The sequence below is a fragment of the Ursus arctos genome, unplaced genomic scaffold (genome assembly GCF_023065955.2).
Source record: "Ursus arctos isolate Adak ecotype North America unplaced genomic scaffold, UrsArc2.0 scaffold_14, whole genome shotgun sequence".
Classification (NCBI taxonomy): Eukaryota; Metazoa; Chordata; class Mammalia; order Carnivora; family Ursidae; genus Ursus; species Ursus arctos.
This window is the reverse complement of record NW_026622808.1, coordinates 69655778-69677461: the sequence shown is the minus strand read 5'-3', so window position 1 is coordinate 69677461 and position 21684 is coordinate 69655778. Positions and strand designations below refer to the sequence as shown.

General features: G+C 52.7%; 1 protein-coding gene across 4 annotated transcripts in view; it reads left to right on the top strand.

Moving 5' to 3' along the window:
• The window catches only part of EEFSEC (eukaryotic elongation factor, selenocysteine-tRNA specific), a 250880-nt gene that overhangs the window by 115216 nt on the left and 113980 nt on the right, over window positions 1-21684 (top strand). For all 4 annotated transcript variants that reach the window (XM_026501487.4, XM_057311977.1, XM_048226556.2 and 1 more), the window contains exon 4: window positions 312-476. In XM_026501487.4, coding sequence (XP_026357272.2) covers window positions 312-476 — 165 coding nt within the window. The remainder of the gene's footprint in view (window positions 1-311; window positions 477-21684) is intronic.

Genomic DNA, 21684 nt, shown 5'->3' with positions numbered 1-21684 from the left:
GTGCCCCAGGCTGTCCTGCAGCAGACTGTCTCTGCTGCGGTGTGGAGGAGGGCCCCGGGGCCAGCCTTTTGGGAGGCTGCTGGTTATCCCAATGAGAGGAGACAGGAGGCTTCTCCAGGTGCCCTTTTCCTTTGTACCGAGAGGAGCCGAGGGCATGGCGGAAGTCTGGAGTGCTGTCAGGGAGCCGTCCGCCTCTGAGCCGGGCCAGCTTGCCCAGGGACTGGCCGCACCCTCTACCCTGCTCCACCCTGCCCTGTTCAGCTCCCCTCCCCAGCGGCATGTGACACCAGCATGTGGCGTCTCTTTTCTAGCTCCTGACATCCCAGATTTCCATCCCGACAAGAGACCCCTCGGGACCTCTCCTCATGTCTGTGGACCACTGTTTCTCCATCAAAGGCCAAGGCACTGTGATGACAGGAACCATCCTCTCAGGCTCCATCAGCCTTGGCGACAGTGTGGAGATTCCTGCCCTCAAGGTCAGTCTTACCTTGTCCTTCCTTTTTGTTTGTCTCTCTAGTGGCGAGGGAGAGGGATGGCCCCTTTTCCTCTCCCGTGGCTGAGCCTGCTGGGCCAGCTCCCCAGGGCTGGCCCTCTGGCTCGGCTCTGCTCCCTCTGCTTCCTCTGCTCTCCCACCGTGCCTGGATTCTAGAACCACCACTCTCCCTAGTTCTCATAACAATACCCATGTATTGGAGGCCTATGATATGCTTTGATGAGCCTCCCGACTAGGTGTTCTTTGTAGATGAAGAAACCGAAGCTCTAGAAGGTGTGGTGGGCTCAGGATCACATGGTCAACAAGTGAGGGTGCAGGTGTACACCCTCCCTTCCTTCAAGCTCCATACTTCAGGGTGGCAAGTACACACAGACTTCTTTCTGGGTACTTCTTGCCTCACCACAAGAATTTCAAATTAAACACAATTACAATCTTGTGTCGCCCAGAGTCATGCAATTTGGAGGATATCCAGATAAGTTTATACTCATAGGGACCACTAGTAGATACCATCTTATCCCTTGGAAGACCTGTGGGCAGCTGCGTGTTTCCCTGTTGCCCCCACCTCTGGTAACTACTGGCCTGGCTATGATCTGAAAGCTGTTCAGTGGCCTTGATAGTTCCCATCTTCAGTGGGCTTTTCTTATGGTTTTAGTTTACTGGAGAAGAAACACTTAGAGCCTCCTTGACCAGCTTTCTCTTCAGGGGGAATAAAGGGTGGGGAACAAGGGCTAGTTAGAACCAGGCAGATCCTATGAAGATATCTGGTGTCCAGGATGGTTATCTAGTTCTCAAAGGAACCTGGAGTGCGGGGACATGGAGGTGTGCCCCTGGCCCCGTGCACTAAGCCAGGGCAACACCAGCTTCTGGGTATGCACTCACAGCCCTAGGTCAGGGAGCTCAGTTTGCCTGCTAACTGGGAGTTCTCTCTGGAGGGCTGTGTTGAGACAGATTCTAAGGTTGCCTGGCTCACTAGATGTATTAGGGTCCTCCTCAAAAACAGAACCAAGAACACATGTGTATATATATATATATATATATATATATACACGGAGAGAAAGGGGTGTATTTTAAGGAGTTGGCTCACATGATTATCAGGCCCAGCAGGTCCAAAATCCACAGAATAGGCCAGCAAGATGGAGACCTGGGGAAGAGCTGCAGTTCAGGTCTAAAGGTTATTGGCTGGCAGAATTTCTTCTTCTTTGAAGGAGGTCAGTCTTCCTGTTCAGGCCTTTAACTGATTGGACAGGGTCCACCCACATTATGGAAGGTAATCTGCTTTACTCAGTCTACTCCTCTTCATGTTCCTCTTATCCAAAAAATACTCTCACAGAAATATCCAGAATAGTGCTCGACCAAACATGTCAGTACAGTGGCTCAGCCTAGCTGACACATAAAATACAGCATTGCACTGTGGGGGAGAACCACGATGACAGTGGCTGCCCTGAACAAGGGCAGGGCAAGGGGCAACCTTGTGTTGGCCATTCCTGGTCTAGAATAGCCTGGGAGGATGTAAGAAAGGCATTTCAGGGATGAGAGGAATGACCAGGGGTTCCCCAGGTTAAGGAGCTCTTGGTTCCTTCTGCGCGGCTGGAGTTATTAGGGAAGAGTCTCTTGACCAGGGAGGACCACCACAAGAAAAGCTTCCCTATAGGCATGGGACTGGCCAGGTTCCAGGGCTCCCTGGGGTGGCAGCAGGAGTTGAAGGACGAGGCCCTGCCCTTCCGAGTCCCAGGGCCGCCCCTGACTTAGGACCCGAGTCCTAGGGTCATAACCCCCTCCTCTACTGGCTGTTGTAGATCCTCCTCTGAAGACCATTAGTCCTGGATAAACACCACTTAAATCAAATCCGTGCTGTGCCAGGGACTAGAAGTGTAAATCTTAAAAAAATAAAGCACAAAATTATGAAAATAAACCAAACTTATATTTAACAAAGTTAAGATTATTATAGTGCTGCGTGTTAATTCTTAGCTGGAACAGTGAATGAATCAAATGGTAAATTTCTTTGCCTTCTGGGTGATCCCTGAGGCAGACCCCGAGGGGCCACCCTCATCCGGGATCCCTTCTGCCTTGGGAAAAGACAAGTTTGCAGCCTGGGAGAGCAGCTGGGAGCGGCAAGGTGATGTCAGAAGAGGTCACTGTGGGACGTAGACTTTGAAGTGTAGTACCTGGAGGAGGAAAAGGTGCTTGACGAAAGTATGGGATGGGGGAGGGCTGAGGCAGAAAGAGTCAGCCACATTAAGCAGACAGGGATGTTTGAGAGAGGACATGTTCTGAGGTCTTTGGCCACTCCTTTCATCCTTATAAAGATGGAACTTGCCTATCAGAGTCCCATTACTGATCTATAGTGCTTGGGCACATGGAAGGTGCTTGGCAAATATAAATTTAATTCTTCTCTTGCTTTCGTTCACCCATTTCCCCCAGCCTACCTTTTACCTCTCTAGTGCTGTGTTATTCTCTGATTTGCTAGTCAGGGAAAGCATAACTTGTAAGTAGTGAGCTTGAATATGTGACTGAGGAATTTTCCAGTCAAAGTGTAGAAAGTGCAGCCTGCCTTCTCCTTTGCTGCTTATAGCAAAGGAGAGGAAAGGAGTGAATTGAAGGTAGAACTGTTAGCAAAAAAGGTACCTGCACTTAATGATTTGGGAGATTCTCAGCCTTTCCAGCTTCTAAGTGATGCTAAAAGCAGGACAGTCACTTTGAGAAAGCATGCTGTGGAGGAAAGCCAACAGTGGTGAGGCTGGACAGCCTTTGCTCTGGAGATCAGGGATGTGACTCGTGGATCCAATCCAACGTCTCAGCAGAAGCCAGGACTAGAGACAGGCTTCTCCAGAAAGTATCTGTGGAGAACCCTCTTGTTTAATGGTGGAGATCCCCTTGAGATACGTGAGAGACCCACGAGTTTTTTGAGAATGTTGTATCAGCAAAAACACTGCCAGCCTGGACTGAAAAGGACAGACCTGACGAAATGTTAAAAAAATAATAAATAAAAAAAATAAAGGCAGTTGAACTTCCAGTATTCTAATTGTAGGAAATAGACTGAGAATTTCTCAGCTAACTCGTGTTACCTTTCAAGAAAAGGGAAGAATGACTCCAGGGGCAGAGCTGTGGACACAAAGGCAGAGGCCAGAGAGGTAGGGGCCAGTACAGCCTGTGGGCCCAGAAGGTGGAAGACCGAGCCACAGAGGGTCATTTTCAGTCCAGGAAAGCTAATGGAAGTTGCTCTGTTGGATTTTAAATTTGCTTGGGTCCAGTGACCTCTGTGTTCCCTTCATTTTTTCCCCGTGCCTATATTTTATTTTTTTTTTAAGATTTTATTTATTTATTAGAGAGAGAGAGAGCACAAGCAGGAGGGAGAGGCAGAAGGAGAGGGAGAAGCAGGCTCCCAGCTGAGCAGGGAGCCCCGCGTGGGGCTCTATCCCAGGACCCTGGGATCATGACCTGAGCCAAAGGCAGATGCTTAACTGACTGAGCCACCCAGATGCCCCCCGTGCCTATATTTTAAAGCAAAAAACTTGTCTTTTAGTTTCACACATCCACAGATGGAGAGGCATTTGGCCCCAGGATGGGTCCTATCCATGCCTGATTAGATGGGTTAGATGATATTTTTGAGTTGATGATGCTTAAATGAGATTTTGAACTTAGAGTATGCTATAAAGGGGTGAGAAATTGGGGATGTTGGGATGGGGTGAAAGTATTTTGCACATGGAATGGATGTAAATGAAGTTTTGGGGACTAGAGGGTGGACTGTAGTGGGTAGAATTATGGCCCACAAAAGCCATCTCCACCTAAATGCTCAGAAATGTCGTTTTTTGGAATAAGAGTCTTTGTAGATGTAATTAAGGTAAGGATCTCAAAATGAGGTCATCCCGGTTAGGGTGGGCTCTTTATTCAGTGACACAGATTCACAGAGGGAAGGGCATATGTGGCCCAAAGCCAAGGAATGCCAGTGGCTGCCTGAAGCCACCAGATGCTAGGAGAGAGGTAGGGAAGGAATTCTTTCTAAGAGACTCCGGAGGGGACCAACCATGCTGACACATTGATTTTGGACTTCTGGCCAGCGGAACTGCAAGAGAATAAATTTCTGTTGTTTAATGCTACCAAGTTTGGTAATCGGTTAGGGCAGCCCTAGGAAATGAATGCAGATTTTGGATGGAAAGGACTGAAGTCAGAATTCGCTTCAAGTCCTTTGCAGTTGTGGGCAGGCCTCTTCACTCCTCTGAGCTTTGACTTTGTCTCAAGGGACGGCAGGGGTGCCGTGAGGGTGATGTGAGCTGCGCGCACATTGGCAGTACAGGTTAACGGTGGAGTCAGGACTGCTGTGTACTGATGGCCAGCTCTGTCCCTTCCTTTCTTTCCTGTAACTCCCACCCAACAGGAGAGAAAACCTAGGCCAGGTCTGTTAAGCAACCAGATTGCAGAGCCAGCATTTGAAGTCATTCCTCTGACTCCAAAGACCAGGCTGTGTCTACTATATCCACTGCCCCCGGAGCCCCCAAAGAGACGCCAGGGCCGGTTGCATTTCCTCTCTGGGGCAGGACCCTCCAACCTCCAGAGCAGCTTTGTAGGTGAGCTGGGTACTCCACTGAGGCCTCTCCTGGGCCATGGAGCCTATAAAAACACATTTCAGAAGCTCCTGAGGTCCAGAGCCCCTGACCTCCTCTTGCCCCCGCTTTCCACTAACCATAATTGGTGGCCGGTGCCTATCGGCACTGGGGACATTGCAGGGTGGGGGCTTTAGACTAGATGGCCCTCCTCCCAAACCTGGTGACATCCCTGTCAGATTTCACTAATCAACTTGGACACATCTGACCGCTTGAACTCCCTCAGAGGCAGGGCACAGCCATTCCAAATAAACAGTCACATTCCCCTCCTAGCCAGGGCTGGCCCGCCGGAGCCAGTCAGACCCTGGCCCCTGTCTCTGCTGCCTGTGTCCGTTCCCAGCTGGGGCCCATTAGCCGATAGAGGAAATGTTGGAGGAACGGGAGTGGAGGAGAAAAACCAAATCCCATTTAGATCCCAGAATGGCGTAAACACCAGACATCCTGAAATTCGCCAGCCTCCTTCTCAGGCTTTTGGTTCTCCCGATCCTCAGCCCAAGAAATCCCTCCGGTCACATCTGATCTTAGGATTTCAGGCTAGTGATGTTTCCAATAGCAATTGACTGTTGGGGTTGTCACATCAGAAACTGTCAGAGCCACAGACCATGGAGAAAGAGAGATAGAGGTCTGAGAGTTTAGAAGCAAATTCTCGGTTTCTCTGTATCTCACTAATTCATACCAAACCGAAGTCTCGCCTTGGTCCAAGGCCTCCAGAAGAGGGACACTGTGGTGTGCTGACCAGTAGGGATGGCGGATGGAAGGTTCCCAGCGCCGTGGAGGCACACGGTTTTAGCTGATAACTCTTGTCTACTCTATCATTGCCATTCAGTATCCCTTTCCTGTGGAATTTCTCTTGTGGGGTACAGAAGTAGTAAGTGGCAGGGCACCTCCCAGCTTATAAGGGAACTGTTCCTTTCAGGGCTGCTAAATGCGTTCTTGAAATGGCAATATGCTTCTCAGCCCGCACTGTCCACTGTGAATCCATGTTCGTTTCTAATGATGGTGACAAACATTAATAGGTATATATAGATGCCTATTGAGTTGGTAGAACTGTTAGAGAAAAGTTCAGAATTGATAGCATATTCCTCCAAATCAGGTCCATATGCAGATCTATTTTTTTCTGTATAAAAATCCCCAGAAAGGAAAAAAAAAAGTCTTAAATACCACTAGGCGTTGTTACTCTTGCCTTTGCCTCCCCCTTGGGCGCTGATCACAAGGTGAGAGAAGGCTGTGACATCTGAAAAAATGCATTTTCTTGCCCCAACAAGCCCACAGCTATACCTCTGCCTGCCCCGCCCTTCCCCCATTCCTAGCAGCCCTTCTCCCCTTAGCTTTGTTTCTCACCTAGAAGCCTTGGTGGGCGGTGCCCCTACCCTGGAGCACATGACCCCTTTCCTCTTGAACCCCTTTGTGCCCTCCTTTGGGTAGTCAGCCGCTCCCTGCCATGAGTGCCCTGAGTCAGCGCTTAGGCACTGCCTGGCGCGGTGTCTGTCTGTCTCTGCCTGCGTCTCCCACCACACTCATCTCCTGGAGGGCAGGCTGGGTCTTCTCCATCTCTGTGCCCTTTGCACCCATCCTAGGGCTAGGCTCAGAGGAGGCCCCAGAAACTGTTTAATGAACAAAACGGTAGGGAAAACCCAATAAAACAAATAAGCTACTTGTTTTGTAGTAGGATTTTGATTCCAAATAGATAATGAACGAGCAGAGGTCTGGGTTTGGAGTGGCTGCTCCTCTACCTCATGGGTCCAGAAGGAGAAACCTGGAGCTGGGCAGCGGGCAGCTTATGCTCTGGCTGTCTTCTCTTTGAAGCTCGCATCTTGATGCTGCACAGTGAGTAGTGCCAGAGATATTCCTGTGTCCAGTGCCAGCACATTTGCAGGGAATGGTTATACATCAGGGGCCCAGGGCTACAGACCTGGATTCCTGAGCCACCTGTGCAGATCAGCTCTCAAGACTGAGCTCCCTCTGCTTCTGTGTCTTTTATCAAAAATGTAAAGCCTGGTTTTCATCCTTAATCATTTCCTGTTTCAGAAGATCTATAAGGAAGGAAAGCTTTCTCTGAATTTGCTGTTTTCGTGGCTATTGGCTTTGGGGTGGAAACTCCTGGGAGTCCGTTCTCTGTACCTGGATGTCTCATGTGCCAGGGGCTTGGAGCTGATGAAGCAGAGGGGGATAGGGAAAGGGGAAAGGGGAGTGAAGGAAACGAGCGTTTTGGAAAAGCCTGTGCAAGGAGGGCAGAGGCAGGCATTGATCAGGGGGTGCCTATGATCCAATCCCCTTTCACTTGCTGTCCGGCCCTTGCCCTCCAGCCTCCCCTGTCTCCCTCTGGGACTGTGGCCCTCCCTGGCTCAGGTGCCTGCTCCCGCCCACTGATGGATGGACAGACGGCAAGGGCTTTGCAAAGCCATGCTGTGTCCTGCTTCTCCACTGGTGGGGCCCTCATTTCCAGGATGAAATCTGAAGTGCCCTGTGTGGCAGAGAGCAGACTGTAGTCTCACCTTTGTCACCTCTCAAGCCTCCGTTGCTTTCTGTGTTTTCACCACCTGCCCCTACCCAAACGACCAGTTTGTTCTCTGTATTTATGAGTCCACTTCTGTTTGCTTGCTTGTTTGTTCATTCATTTTTTAGATTCTGCACATGAGTGAAATCAAGGTATTTGCCCTTCTGGGTGTGACTTCACTTCTCTCATTCCAGCCTCAGTTTCTCATCCCAGAGCCACACCAGATCTCTAGTGCTTGTGTATTAGGCAGGGCCCTGGTGGCAAGTGATGGAAACACAACCCAAACACTCCTTGTGGGACAGGAAAGGGGCAGGTTGGTTCATTATTGAGAAGCTGGGTGGGGCTGGCGCCTCCCTCCGGACCTTTTCTATGTGGGCCACTCTTCCAGGCCTTGTCCCCAAGTCCATTCTACCCAGAGGCTTCCCCTCCCCTGCCAGTGACTGGTGACGCAGATCTGTCCAGTGAGATGTGAGGGGAGGTTTCCTGGAGGGTTTCTCCTGCTATTGGACATTGAAGCAGGGAGGGCTGTGAACTTTGAAATTGAGGGGGTAAGCACCCCTCTTGTGACTAGTTTGAGGGGGAGGCAAGTGGATAGAGGCAGAGGAAAGAGGAAAACAGCCCAAAGCAGAGCTCTGACGGGGCCCTGGGTCTGCCCTCCCTCAGCACCTGGTGTTGGGAGAGAAACAGCGTTTCCTTGCTATTCAATCAGGCTTGTCTGCAGTTAGAATGGGATCTGTTCAGCTGGCTGGACCATCAGCTCAGCCCTGTGGCCAGGATGAATGCAACAATCTGACTGGGTGGGCTGGATTCCACGTCCACCCCTGGAGCTGGGGTGGGGGGTCCTGGGAGGAATGGGCGCCCAAGGAAGTTGAGGTACTGGTGCTAGAAAATAAGTGTCGGGGAGGCAAAACCGAGAGGTATCCACACACTTGGTGTTTGTTCCTGCGTCCTGGTCACAGAGGGGCCGCGCTGGAGTCCCTCCCCCTCACTTGTGGGGCAGTTACATCACTGCCTGGGGCCTGTTTCTTCCTGAGCTACTCGGGAATATTCAAGGACATTCCCATACTGTGCTTGTAACAGCGCATGGGGATCACTGTCTTTATTATTATCACGTGCCACTCTGAGTCTTGTCTTTCCCCCATTTACCGTGCCTTTTTACTTGGCCCACAGAGCGCAGTGACACAGGGGTTGGCTGGCCTAAGCTCAGCATGCCCTGCATACCCTCCCCCCAACCCTGAGCACCACAGCTCTGTGAGACCTGTGCCTCTGCCCCGCCTGCCTTCTGGCGTGGGGATCAGAATCACCATCTGCAGCCAAGTTGTAATATCCTGTTGTCTCCCTAATGAGGCCCCGAGAAGGAAGGACAGGCGACAGGCGAGGACAGAGATTGATCTCAGAGCAGGCAGGAGCTCAGGAAGGTTTCTCTGGGTAGGTGCTGTTGTCAGAGACATGTGCTCAGCACCCTAAAGCTCTAGCAGGCTGCAAGATGCTGCCTCTACAGGCCTTTTCCCTGGGGACTCTCTCTAGCTGGTGCGTACCCCTCAGTTGCGAGTGACTCATGTGCCATTCTGCATCAGCCCCTGGAGAAGACTGCAGCTCCCACTCCCTTTCGTTCTTGTGTGTGTGTGTCTTCCTTTATTTCTGAGAATGGTTTTCATCATGCTGATGTGTCCCCCTCCAGAGATGGTGCTGACACTGGCCGCCCACGCTGGGGCCTGATTGCTCAGATGCTGGTGGCTAGATGAAGAAGGCTGCCGCGTCTGGCCTCATTGGGGTCCAGCTTCTCTTAGTTTAGCCTCAGATGGCTTCTAGAAGTATGAGTTCTGAAACATAGCACGCTATTGGTCTGGCATGGGGAAGGAGCCCTAGAGCAGGTCGCAGCTGTAGGATTGTTTGTTGGCTGTCATTGAGTGGTACTGTGTCCCAGGCTTGGGTGTAAGACCTCTTTATGTATTCTTTCTGTGCTTCCAGCAGCTCTGTGGGAGGTGCTGTTGTCCTGTTTTATCGGCATGCGACAGAGACACAAAGATGTAAAAATCTTCTATAAGCTGGGGCACCTGGGTGGCTCAGTTGGTTAAGCGTCTGTCTTCAGCTCAGGTCATGATCCCAGGGTCCTGGATTTGAGCCTCACATCAGGCTCCCTGCAGGGAGCCTGCTTCTTCCTCCCCGCTCCCCCCATGCTTGCTCGCTCGCTCTCTCTCAAATAAATAAATAAATAATAAAATCTTAAAAATCTTTTATAAGCTGATCAGTGGAGGACTCTGGAGTCAAACTCTGTCAGCCAGAGTCTAAGATGTGTGCTGCTCCCAGCTCCCTGGGCAGGCATGAGGAGGCCACTGAACCCCACAACCCTGTCCAGCTTACATCAAATGAAGATGGTGTGGAGATGAGCCAGGGACCCTCAGGGAAGAAGATCCTGGAGCCAGGACCCTGAGATCATGACCCGAGCTGAAGGTAGACGCTTCACCGACTGAGCCACCCAGGCGCCCCAGCTTATAGATGATTTTTACATCTTTGTGTCTCTGTTCCATGCCCTATAAAATAGAGGACAGTTTTAGAGGTGCGGCTTCATTCTGCCTTGTCATTCTCCATGGCTCCACGGGACCATCCGTCAGGGAGCTGGCCGTCCTGAGGGCCGTTGCGCAGGCGGAGGGCACAGCTAGCTCCCGGTGCGTGGAGGGGCTGATGCCGTGACAGCGGGCTGCAGCTGATCCCGAGCAGCCTCCGCACTCCCTACAGTCCTCTGCACCGCTGACCCCGGCTCTCTCCAGCCTCAGCTGGAGCAGGGGAGAAATGGCTGCCATCCTCTGCAGAAAGGGTGACAGACTGCGGCGGCTCTGCAGCCCCACCCCGGCTTAGCTCTGCCCACCACAGAGGCAGGCCCCCTCACTAAAACTGCCAACTCAGCCGGTTGCACTTGGTGTATGTTTCAAACCTTATGCTCAGGACCTTGTGGGCAGGTAGAGCCGCACATGGGCCCAGGTTGACCTGCAGCCCTCCTAGCCCTTTTTTGGGATTCTAGTGCCTGAGCCCACAAATAAAACTCTGCCCGTCTGACCAGCTGCTTCCCCTGAGGGCAGGACTGGGCACTGCCCCTCTGAGGCTTCCTGCTAACTAGAGCTCTCATTGGGCTGGATGGATATCTTGGGATCCAGCCTTTCCCCGGCCCACCTCAGAGTCTGAATGTGGGCACCCGCAGTGGCTGAGCGTGCCCTGCCCTTCACACTGAGGGGCAGTGTAGCAGGGAGGTGAAGAGCAGGGTGTCGAGCACCACTCTGCCTTGGTTTGTATCCCACACGCCAGCTCTGGGACCACAAGAAAGTTACTTAAGCTCTCTGTGCTTCAGTTTCCCCCTCTGTAAAGTGGGGATAATCTTACCTTCATCAGAGAGTTAGTGTGAGGATTAAATGGGTTCTAGAGCATCTTTCCATAGTGCCTAGGTTCCAGGGTGTGCTCAGTAATCATCGCCTGTTGTTACCACTGCAGGAAGCCTCGTGTCCCTCACGCCCTGGCCAGTGCCCTCCAGGCAGAACCCTGGTGACCAGGTGGCACCTGCTGGTGGCCAGGTGGGGAGCAGACACAGAAGTGGCAGATGTGGAGTAGGAGGGGAGCGTGGCTGGCTTTCAGACCTCTCCTGAGGAAAGTGGGTCCCAGCCCACGGTGGCCTCACAAGACCCACAGAGTAGCCATGGCACACTGTTGTCCCCTACAAGTTGTTGTGTGAAAACCCCTCGAATGTATAAAAGCTTCTGAGTAAAATTAAATCCATTTATTGTTTCCAGGAAGAGACCGTGATTCAATTAAAAAGAACACTTATGAGTGCTATCTTGTGGCCTAGGCACGGTGCCAGGGCAATCCCTGCCCACGTGCCAGGCAGGAGAACAGGGTCTAGGGTTCTGGGTGTGAATGCTCAGCTCGGTGACCGTGGGCAGGTTGCACCCCTCTATCCTGCCAGGCCACCTTCACAGAGAAGTAAGAATCATCCTCATATGGCAGCACTTCATCCCGAGGGCCTCAGGCAGCCGCTTTCCCAGTGCCGTTGACCCCACTACGGTCAGGTGAAGATCACGGGGAAGCGCTCACTCAGCCCAGGGGAACTGGCGTCGATTCTGGAGCAGTGGCACGGAGATGAACGCGGCCTTACCAAGACTTCCGGGGGTGCTGTAGTCCCCTCCTTGGCTGTGGGCTATAGCCGATATGACGTGCAGGCATGTCATTGAGGGGGTGGAAAATGTGAGCTGGCAGCGAGGCTGAGAAGGCAAGACCTAGAACACTGGGGGCCCAGAGGGGGCTTCCTCTGTCAGGAAGTGGGCGCCCAGCCAGGGTTAGAGCACCAGCTGGAAGCGGTCTTGCTGCAGAAAATGCTCAGTCAGCAGACAGTTGACTTGTGCTAGGCTGTGCCCAGTGCAGACATGGGTGCCGCCTGACCCACAGAGGGGTGTTTGATCTCCAGCCTGAGGTCCACTGCCTTCTTTCTGCTAGGAAGCAAGTTCTGGTTCCTGCAGAAAGTGTGGCCATGCAGATCCCGTGTGACTGCGGAGACCGCACACCCACGGAGCCAGCCCTGCCTACTACCTTCCCACAGTGCTGTGGGTGTGTCTCCTGTTGAATCGGGTGCTGAAAGCGGTCAAAGCCTGGGCTGACCCTTGGGGAGCCTGCTGTGGGGGTGGGTGGCGTCGGGGTGGTGGGCAGGTAGGCAGCTGTCCCCGCATGTGGGAAAGGTGCTAAGTGAGAATGGTGTCCAGAGCATGGGGCGGACACCCCAGGAGAGCTTCCAGCCCTGATCCCTTGATAGGGTGTATTGAAGCTGAGCCTCAAGGGATGGTAGAGGGCTTTGCCAGGCCATTCCAAGCAAAAGAGCAGCATGTGGTGAAGCCCAGAGATGAGAGAACGCCTGGTACACGTGAGGGAAACGTGACATTCATCGTGGCAGAGTCTGGGAAGAGGAATGCCCAGCACGTGGTTTTGGTGATCTTCAGAGGGTCACCAGGAGGGCTGAGCTTTGGGCCTAGGGAGGGTGTTTCCAAAGGCCAAGTCTAGAAGAGGAGGCTCCAACAGAGTCCTGTCCTATGGTCCTGCCCCGCGTGGCTCAGCATATGCCTTGTCCTGTTGGGAGGCTCTACTGCACCTAGAGCTCTGCTGCGCTTCAGACGGGTCTGCCAGGGGTTTGGTCCCTGCTCTGGGCCCTGTGCTCTGCCTTTTCTCGGACCCCTTCTCGCCCTCTGTATACTCCTGGTTTGGGACCCCAGGCTTGGTCCCAGGCCTTTTGCTCAATGGTTGGAATAAAAATTCCTCATGTAGTCTCTGCTCCTGGCCTTCCTCCCCTTGACAGGAATTCAGGGCCTAGCAGGGGTCTAATTCATTATTTCTCACTCTCAGTTGAGGGGAGGGTGGGCCCTTCAGAATCACTGAGGATGCTTGTTAGAAAATCTTGTTTCCCCCCTAGCTCCCTAAATCCCAGCCCATGGGAACCAGGGAATTTAAAGTCTGTGCTGATCATCTGAGGTCTTTCTTATTATCAGGCAGTTTGGGGAAACTGTGGGCCAGGGTTTGGGCTCTGGAGTTGGACAGACCTGGCTCATGTCCTGATTTATCACATGCCATATGGCCCCGGCACCACCTCCCTCGGCCTCAGCTTCCTCATCTACACAGCGAGGAGGTGTGGGTTATAGTGCCTGCTTCGTAGGGTCACCGTGGGAAGGAGGAGGAGATAAAGACCTCACATAAAGTAGCCAGCATGTTCATTCAGCACATACATTCCCTGTCTACTGTGTGCCAGGTGCTAGGCCAGGTCATAGGCATAGAGGGTGATCAAGGCAGGTCACGTTTCTGTTCTCACAGAATTTACCTTCTAACAGTCGGGGTTATGGCACATAATGGCCTGATATACCTTATAGTGAAGTGATGGAGGACAACAGGGGTTGGGGGCAGCGTACAGCCCCTGTGAGGGAGGGGAGAGAAGAAGGGAGGAGAGAGGACGGAGAGATCATCGAGGGCCTTGGAGGCCATGGCCAGGGTTTGGGTTTGACTGTGAACACAGAGTTCACAAGGCTTCCTTTCCCCTCGGCTGAAGGAAGCAGTTGCCAGGCTAGCCAGGGCACCTCTCCCAGCCCCCCACCAGCCCCTCTGACTGGCACCTCAGGGAGAGACAGGCCAACCTACAGCCTGTGGTGAGCATCCGTGGTGAGCCCCTAACTGCCCTGGCAGCGTTCTAGGGCTCTGCTGGGACCTTTTTGTTTTTATTTTTCTTGTTAAAGGAAAGTTGAGTGTTTCCTGTGTGTGCATAAAGCCAATGCACCACTTAAATTGAATATTTATAATTCTTTTCTTTTAAAAAATAAAACAATAATAAAAATACCATAAACATTGCTTTAATTGTTCACAGGCTTCAACTTGTAATAATCATGGGGAAAGGGCAAGTGAGATGTCTTATTAAAATAAAGGCACTTGCCTGCTTTTGTTTGAAGTTTTGTTAAAATGCCTTATTATAACATGTTCTTGTTTAAAAATAAATTCCACCCAGAGTTTTTTTTTCTTTTTGTCTTTCCCAAAGTATTTAAATGAGATGATTCTGGGCAAGGGTAATTCGGAGAGTCTGAGCCAGGCTTCGTGGGATGGAGCTGACTGTGGCCCAGCTGTGGCGCCTGCCCCCATCAGACCGCACCGCCATGGCCTTGGCTGGCTGTTAGTGACCAGTGTCTGTGAAGACATGAACAGGGGGGTATAGATGAGGATGAGTCCCCGGTCTATAGCACTGCTTCTGCCAGCCCCGCTGCCAGCATCCTCCTTCCTACATACACGCACATGTGTCATTCTGGCCTGAGCCACGTGTGCCATGCGGGACCTTCTCAGGACACGATAGAGCTCTCCGAGAGCGGACAGCAGAGGAACTGACCTAGGCTGGGGGTCACAGCAGACTTCCAGGGTCTGAAGGAGGAGGAGGACTGATGTGGGAGAAGAGCTGAGGTGTGGGTTTCCAGAGTGTCCCAGGCATAGGGAACAGCCAGGGTAAAAGCCATCTCCTGTGGTGGGAGATAACTTAGTGAATTTGAAGACATGCAAAAAAGGCATTTTAGCTGGAGCTCAGAACACAGAGTCCTGGAGCAAGAGGTGCTATAGAGGTAGGTGGGAGCAGACCACGCAGGGTCTAGAGCTTGTGGTCTATTCGGGATTTTCATCTACTTTAGTAACGCAGGTGGTTTCGAAGGGTGGAGTGTGTATGCGTCATGTGTGTGCACATGTATTTATTGCGTGTTGAGGAGACAGCCAGTATGGAGGATGGATTCCAGGGGGCCAGGAGTACCTTTCCGGGGCCCAGTCGGGAGGCTGTTGCAGTGGTGCAGGCAGCCTGAGGTCGCCTGGGCCAACCTGGTGGCAGTACAGTAGGACCCAGGGATATTTAGGAGGTGGAAGTAACAAGACTTGGCGGTGAAGTAGCTATGGGGAAGGTGGAGGGAAGAGGCATATCCAAGACAACTCCCAGATCTCTGGCTGAAGCAGCAGGCTGGGCAGTGAAGCCGTTACTGAGCGGGGAGCCCTGGAAGGTCTGGGGGTGAGGGTGGAGGCAGAGAGGGGAGTGTGGGCTGGGCTTTAATAAGTTTGAGGTGTTTGGGGGCCTCCAGTTGGAGCGGAGGTCTAGGAGGCAAGCTGATACATGGGGCTCCAGCTCAGAGAAGTTTGGGAGCAGACGCAAGTTTGTGAGCGGTTGGTGTACCCGACCTTTGCAGCTGGGGCCTCTGGCGAGGAAAGATAAGAAAAGTTAAAAAGCAGGCTTTCGCTGTTTCTTCTACGGTTTTATTTCTGATGTTTAAATGCTCCCAACCCCCCTCTTGTTCTCAGCTTGGGAGTCTTCCCAGTTCTGAAAGGTGAGGGTCTGAGTAGCTGAGGCTTTGGCATTTGGGGATAGAGGGGAGGGTATTTGTGGGGACAGTTGCCTTTTTTTCAGATCACAGACACTGGGGCCAGCCTCCAGAGGAGCTGCCCTGGCCTGCCCCGGTGCCAGCCCGGTGTGCAAAGCGCCCCGCAGCAGGGAGGGCCACGCCATGCCCCCCAGCCTCCAAGATGCTGCCGCTGCGAAACAAACGGGGTGACTGGGCGGAAGGTCAGGAGTTTAAGAGCTTGTTTTATTCAAGACGGGGTAAGAGACAGGCGGGGAGTGCGCGGGTTTTATATGTGGATCCTGGTATTTTCTTTTGAGTCGGGGCGGAGAGTGGTTGGGGCAGGGAGGGAAGGCAGCCCGCCAGAGGGAACATTGCCAAGCAGAGCGCCGCTAATGCGAACCAGAAGGCAGCGGCCCATCTCCTGGCCTGGCTTAATGCAGTCCTTGCCGGCAGGCGGGCGGGCAGGAAGGCGGCCTGGGCAGTGGGCTGCTTAACCCTTCGGCTGCTGGGCCGCTGGCAGGCTCCCCACCTCAGCACATGCATGCTGGGGCCCCGTGATTCTCAGTCCCAGGCACTGTAAGATGTTCAGCAGCATCCCTGGCCTCTACCCAGCGGATGACAGTAGCACCTCCTCCCCAGCTGTGCCGACCAAAAGTGTCTCCAGACATTCTACATGTCCCCTGGCCCTGGCCTGCACCCCTTACGGGGCCGTCCCTGAACATACCACTTCCTTCTGTGGGGGCGCTGACTGGGGTGAGCATGTGGGGGACATTTTCGCAGGAAAGAAGTGGCACAGGGTCCAAAGGGAGGTGTGACTTGCCCAGGGTTGAATGGCTAGTAGGAACTGGGATGTGAACTCAGTAGGAACTGTGTTTCCGGGGTTGAGAGCTGGTCGTGCACCCCTCTCTGCATTCCCCAGGCACAGTCGGCTGGGGGACCAGAGGACCCCGTAACAGGATCTCTGGTTGTGAGTGGGGGTTACAAAGCATCCTCTCTCCTTGCTTCCTGGGAGGACCCATGACTGAGTCTGTTTTCTCTGCCTGCTCCAAGTGCGGCCGCCCAAGGAGAAATGCACAGGGTCTCTGCCGCAGTGCTGCTTGTGCTGGGAGCAGATGGAGCCGAGCTCCATGTGCCCTGACGGGTGGGTTCGTCTGAGCCGGGCCGTGCCACACCACCACCAAGAAGGCAATCTCAATGCAGGTGGGAAGACTACCACTAGAACTATCACATCCACAGCGGTAGACATTCTTGTCCGTCTGTTCCTCCACCCTTAATAAACATTTTGTAAATAAATAGGATGCATGTATTGTTAAGTGAAAAGCAAGTCTTGGAACCATGTGTCTGATTGGTCCCGTTTATATAGGAAAAGTGTGTACATATGTTTGTATATAGATGCGTCAAAAGATCTGAAAGGAGACACAGCCAACTGTGAATAGTGGTTACATCTTGGGGGAGTGAGGGAAAGTGGAATCTAGGGGACTGCAAAAGAGCTTTCATGTCTTAGCCTGTGCAATTGGTGTTCAAATCTTTTACATCGAGCTTGTATTCATCTGTTTCATGTGTGCCTTTTAGGAAAGAAAAAATACAAAGAAGCAGAGGAAGAACAACTTTTGTTCTATCCTTCCGTGCTTCTCTTACTTCCCTTATGCCCTCACCCTGCTTGGGCCTGATAGCCATTCTTCCCAGGGTGGCCTAGCTCTGCTGTGTGGGAAGGCCTCCGGCTGCTCAGGTAGCAGGAGCAAACGAATGGGCGCCTGCTCCCCGCCCTGCAGCAGGGCCAGCGGTCACCTGGGCCCTCCTCGTGGATGACTTCGGCCCAGCTCCCAGTGCCCTGCCCCTGGCCTCCCGTGTCTGCCCAGTGTGCACAGCAGGTGCCACAGTCCCCACCGCAAGCCCTCTCTGGCTGTTGTAGCCCAGTTCTCCTGGCCTTTAGCCCTCCTCCTCCCCACACCGCTGCTCTCAGAGGTGCACAAAAGGCCTTGCTTCGTGACCTGCTGCCTCATTGCCTCCTGCACTTCAGCGTATACAAATACTCTTGTCCTTTCCCAGCCACGGCCGGCCTTCCTGACAGTACCCAGGAAGACCAGATCACCACTTCCATTCACCTGCTCGGCCTCAGCCTCGGCCGACTGGCCTTCGCGGTGGTAACAGCGATAAGCTTCTACTTATGAAAAGCCTTCTCTCTCTCAGGTACCATAGCAGGTTCTTTTCTCTCGCTTCTCCACGACCCCACGAAAGGTGCATTTACTTCCCCATGTAACAGGTGAGGGCAAACCAAGGCCCAGAGACATGAGCTCGTTTGTCCAGGCTCACATATCTCTGACATAGATCTGGCTCCAGAATGTACTCTCTCTCCATCTGGCCTGCGGGCCTCTTCTGTGAGCCTGTAACATTTTATAGCATCTTTGGATTCGAGCCCCCTGATTTGAGCTCTCCCTGTCCTAGCTTTCTTTAGCTCTCATGGGGGTCCGTGGGAGTGTCCTTGCCCCTTCCAGGGGTACTTGGCCTCAGGCTCCACAGACTTCCTGGGTCATCCTTTGTCTTGGCTGAGCCTGTGGCACCTGAAGAGAGGAAGGGTTTGGTGTGATGTGGTGTGGGTTCTGTGGCCAGTCCAGCCCAACTGTGGTAACAACAGTGCCCCAGAAATGTACTTTGTGGGCAGATGTAAGCCATGTACTTTGGGAGTGGGGGGAGGAGGGGTGAGACACTGAAGAGAATAGCCCCTTTGGAGGTTCTAGAACCTCAGGAAGCCAGGCAGTGAAAGGATTTGGACCTGGAGACAGGAAGCTCTTGGAGCATTTTCACTGTGGAAACACCAGGATGGAGAGGAGTGTGTGCTCTGTGTCTTGCTGAGCTGCCGGCTCAGAGTCTGGGGCTAGCAGCATGGAGCCCCCTGCCCTTGGAGGTCTTGGTGGCCCAGCTTGTGAAGCTGTCCAGGGACAGGTAAGTACCTTCTGTGAAAGGTGACTGCGTGTTCTTCTGCGGGCCCAGCACCAGGCTTTGTGTCTTAGCCCTTGCCCTGGGGCCCTGAGTTGGCAACTCCAGCTCCGTGATCCTCAGTGTTTTGTAGTTCAGGGTGGGTGGGAAGCCAGTGAGTCCTGTTGTCAGTGGTGGAGTGGGGTCTGAAGCAGGCAGTCGCAGACCTGGTTCTGTCTTGGCCCTTGGGTCTGAATGGATTTCAATAGGAAATGCCTTGGGAACTTGGCCATCTCACCTAGTGGCGACTCTGAGACTCTCCAGTGGCGCTGCCCCCTTGCTCCCAATGTCACCTGCCCTGCCGGGCTCACTGGAGGGGAGGGAGGGGCTCTGCCCTTTCCTGCTGCCAGCAGAGTCCTGGCCTCCTGGCCCTGACTTGTGGTTTGAGCCAGTGACCTGAATGAAATGCCAGTGACCAATGGTGGGAAGTGGGTGGCCTGTCCCCTTCCAGGCCATAAGTGCATCAGTTCCAACCTCCTTCCCGGCTGCCGGCCTCGGTTCACAGGGAGCCCTCTGAGGGGCTTTTTGATGTGCACCATGGATGTTTGGCTTGACCAAGTTTGTTTGCTTAAGCATTACTCTTGCCAGTTCATTCGGACCTTCTCTTTCTTTTAAAAATATGCTGCTTGCCAAAGGTTATTTTGGATCTGTTTTTGTTTATCAGGTAGAATTGTTCCAGCACAATTGAAAGCAGACCCACATGTTGACACGCGCTTGAGCTGCTCGCCAGGGCACGCGCATACAGGCACACACAGGATCTTTGGAGAATAGTCCAGAGCCCCAGAATATGCATGGCTCATGAATGGGGCTAGGGCAAGTCACCTCTTTCACTGGGGACTGGTAGCTTGAAGGTGTTCATCCTCTGGGTGCTAGCAATGGCAGGATTTCAGGTGCCGAGAAACTAGGGTCTCTTACCTATTGGGAGAAGCAATCTGGTAGGTTTGATGTAGCTTTGGGATTTGGCTGGCTGGAGTGGAACCTTGTCTGTGCCATGGCTGTCTGTGGACCTGCCTCCTCTGGGCCAAGGCTTCCTACTCTGGGGCCAACTCGCTGCACCTCACAGGCCCGCTGTGAGGACTGTGCCGGATGTGGGTGACAACCCTGGGAAGCAAGCAGGGCTGTCTGCAGTCAGCAAGGTGAGGGAATGGAATGTGGAGCTCTGTACTTGTGGTTCCTGTTTGAGTGAGTGGCCTTCTCTTGTGGATGCAGTTGGATGTTTCCTGCCAGAAGACCTGCTGTGAACTTCTTCTGAAGATAATCTGTCTCCATTGGGACCTGCTGTGTGTACACAGGGCTACTCAGAAAGCCCTTTCTGGAGCTAACTCTTCCTTGCTCCCTGGGCCCCATCGTACCTGGGAGGCACGCAGAGGGACGGCGGTTAAGGTTAGCCTCTTTTCTACCCCAGACTGGCAGCTCAGCATGTCCCTGGAAGGGGGGCATTGTGCCGAGAGGGGTGGGCATATTAGCTCGTTGATGCTTGGTTCCTGGTGATAGAGGCTAACTCAGGTGAGCACACATAATAGAAGAGAATCTATTTGTCTACATCACTGTCAAGTCAGGGTACTCCTGCTTTAAGCATGACTAGTCAAGAGCTCGAAGGCTTCAGTCTCTTCCATTTCTTGACTTAGCTCCGCTCCATACGGCTTTACCCTTAGGCAGACTCTATTGGAAGGAGCTGTGGGCAGCTCCAGGTTAGCTTTCTCTGAGCTCATGTCCAGCCCCTCTTTCCTGGCAATGCTGCAATAGTGTGGGATCCCCAGACCCAGGGGCCACCACCATCAAAGGCCCGGCCGACAGGCCAGTGGGGGCCCTGTTGCACAGGGGTAGTCTACCCTGGGCTGGCGACAGCCATGTGATACTGCCATCACCCCCCGCCTACAGGAACCCCTGTTCCGTTTCCAGTCTTAGACTAACAAAGGTGCTTATATTGGGAGTTTGGAGAAAGCTTCAGTCCCCCCAAACAGGAGAGGGAAACTCACATTTTAACATTTTCTTCAGATTAAAAAAATAAATAAATAAATGCTTAGCATTAAAAATTCAACACTATTGAAAAGGATATTAAACGACCTGTAGTCCCAGCCCCTGGAGAGAAGCCTTGATAGCCTTTGTCAGCACCCTTCCCGAAGCTCTAGGGAATCCACAGACACATGGACCCAGTGTGACACAACTGGCGTCATATTTATATGCTGCTGTGTGTCCTCCGTCCCCCCCACTCCCGTACAACCTGGACATTGTTCCTTTTCAATAAATAGAGATCATATAGTCATAAAACTGACTGTAAAGCACTAAAGTAATTATGTTTTATCTGAGTTTGGGAATCTTTCTAAAATGTATTTTATACTCCCCTCTTTCCTCGAACTACACAGTTCTTCCTAGAAGACTGTGTATAATTCCATCTTGATGACTCAGCTCATTTTGATGAACCAGGTGATATTGTAGGATTGGAGCTGTTGAAATGTATGGTCTGTCTGTTTCTCTGAATAGCTCTGTGCAAGTAGGCTCTGGAGCCTGTGGTGGCCTGTCCAGTGAGAGGGGTCCTGGCATGGTGCAGGCTGCCCTATGACAGGGGCCTCACAGAGACCAGGGTGTGAGCAGAGGGTCCGAATGGGCTTCTGGTGCTCTTCAGGTTGCCTAATGATGAGGAAACCCTTTCCCATTTGTCTTTGCCTAGAGAACATAGGGAAGCACGAAAGGATTGTGAGCAGCAGGGGAGGGAAGGGAGGGCGGTACTAACCACCCGGGTTGGGTAGAGATCTGTCGGAGGCCAGAGTGGGTGTAGGGAGGGGAAGATGTTGGTCAGGTCTAGGGTGTTACTGGGAGAGAGAACAAGCCGGGTTTTAGATGCACCCATCATACGGTAAACCTTCGTGATACATTGGGTACAGGGCAGGAAGGGGGAGAGTGAAGGTGACTCGTTGATAAGGTAGGTCGTGGCGCTGAGGTTGTGGGAACACCAGGTGTGGGGGGAAGAAGGTGCACCTGCTGTGCCGACATGGATGAGGAGGGCACGGTGCTCAGTAAATGCTGTCCCGAGCAGGAGTCATCCTTGATTGCTGGTCTCTGAGGCTATGGGCAGGATGATACTAGCTGGAGAGTTTAAAAAGGGAAGGCCCGGCCTTTTGAAGAACTGTGACATGTAATGACTGGGCAGAAGGGGACAAGCCTGTGAAAGAGAAGGACTGACCAGAGAGGCGTGAGGAGAGAGGGAGAGCAAGGATTTGGAGGCTATTGTATCCC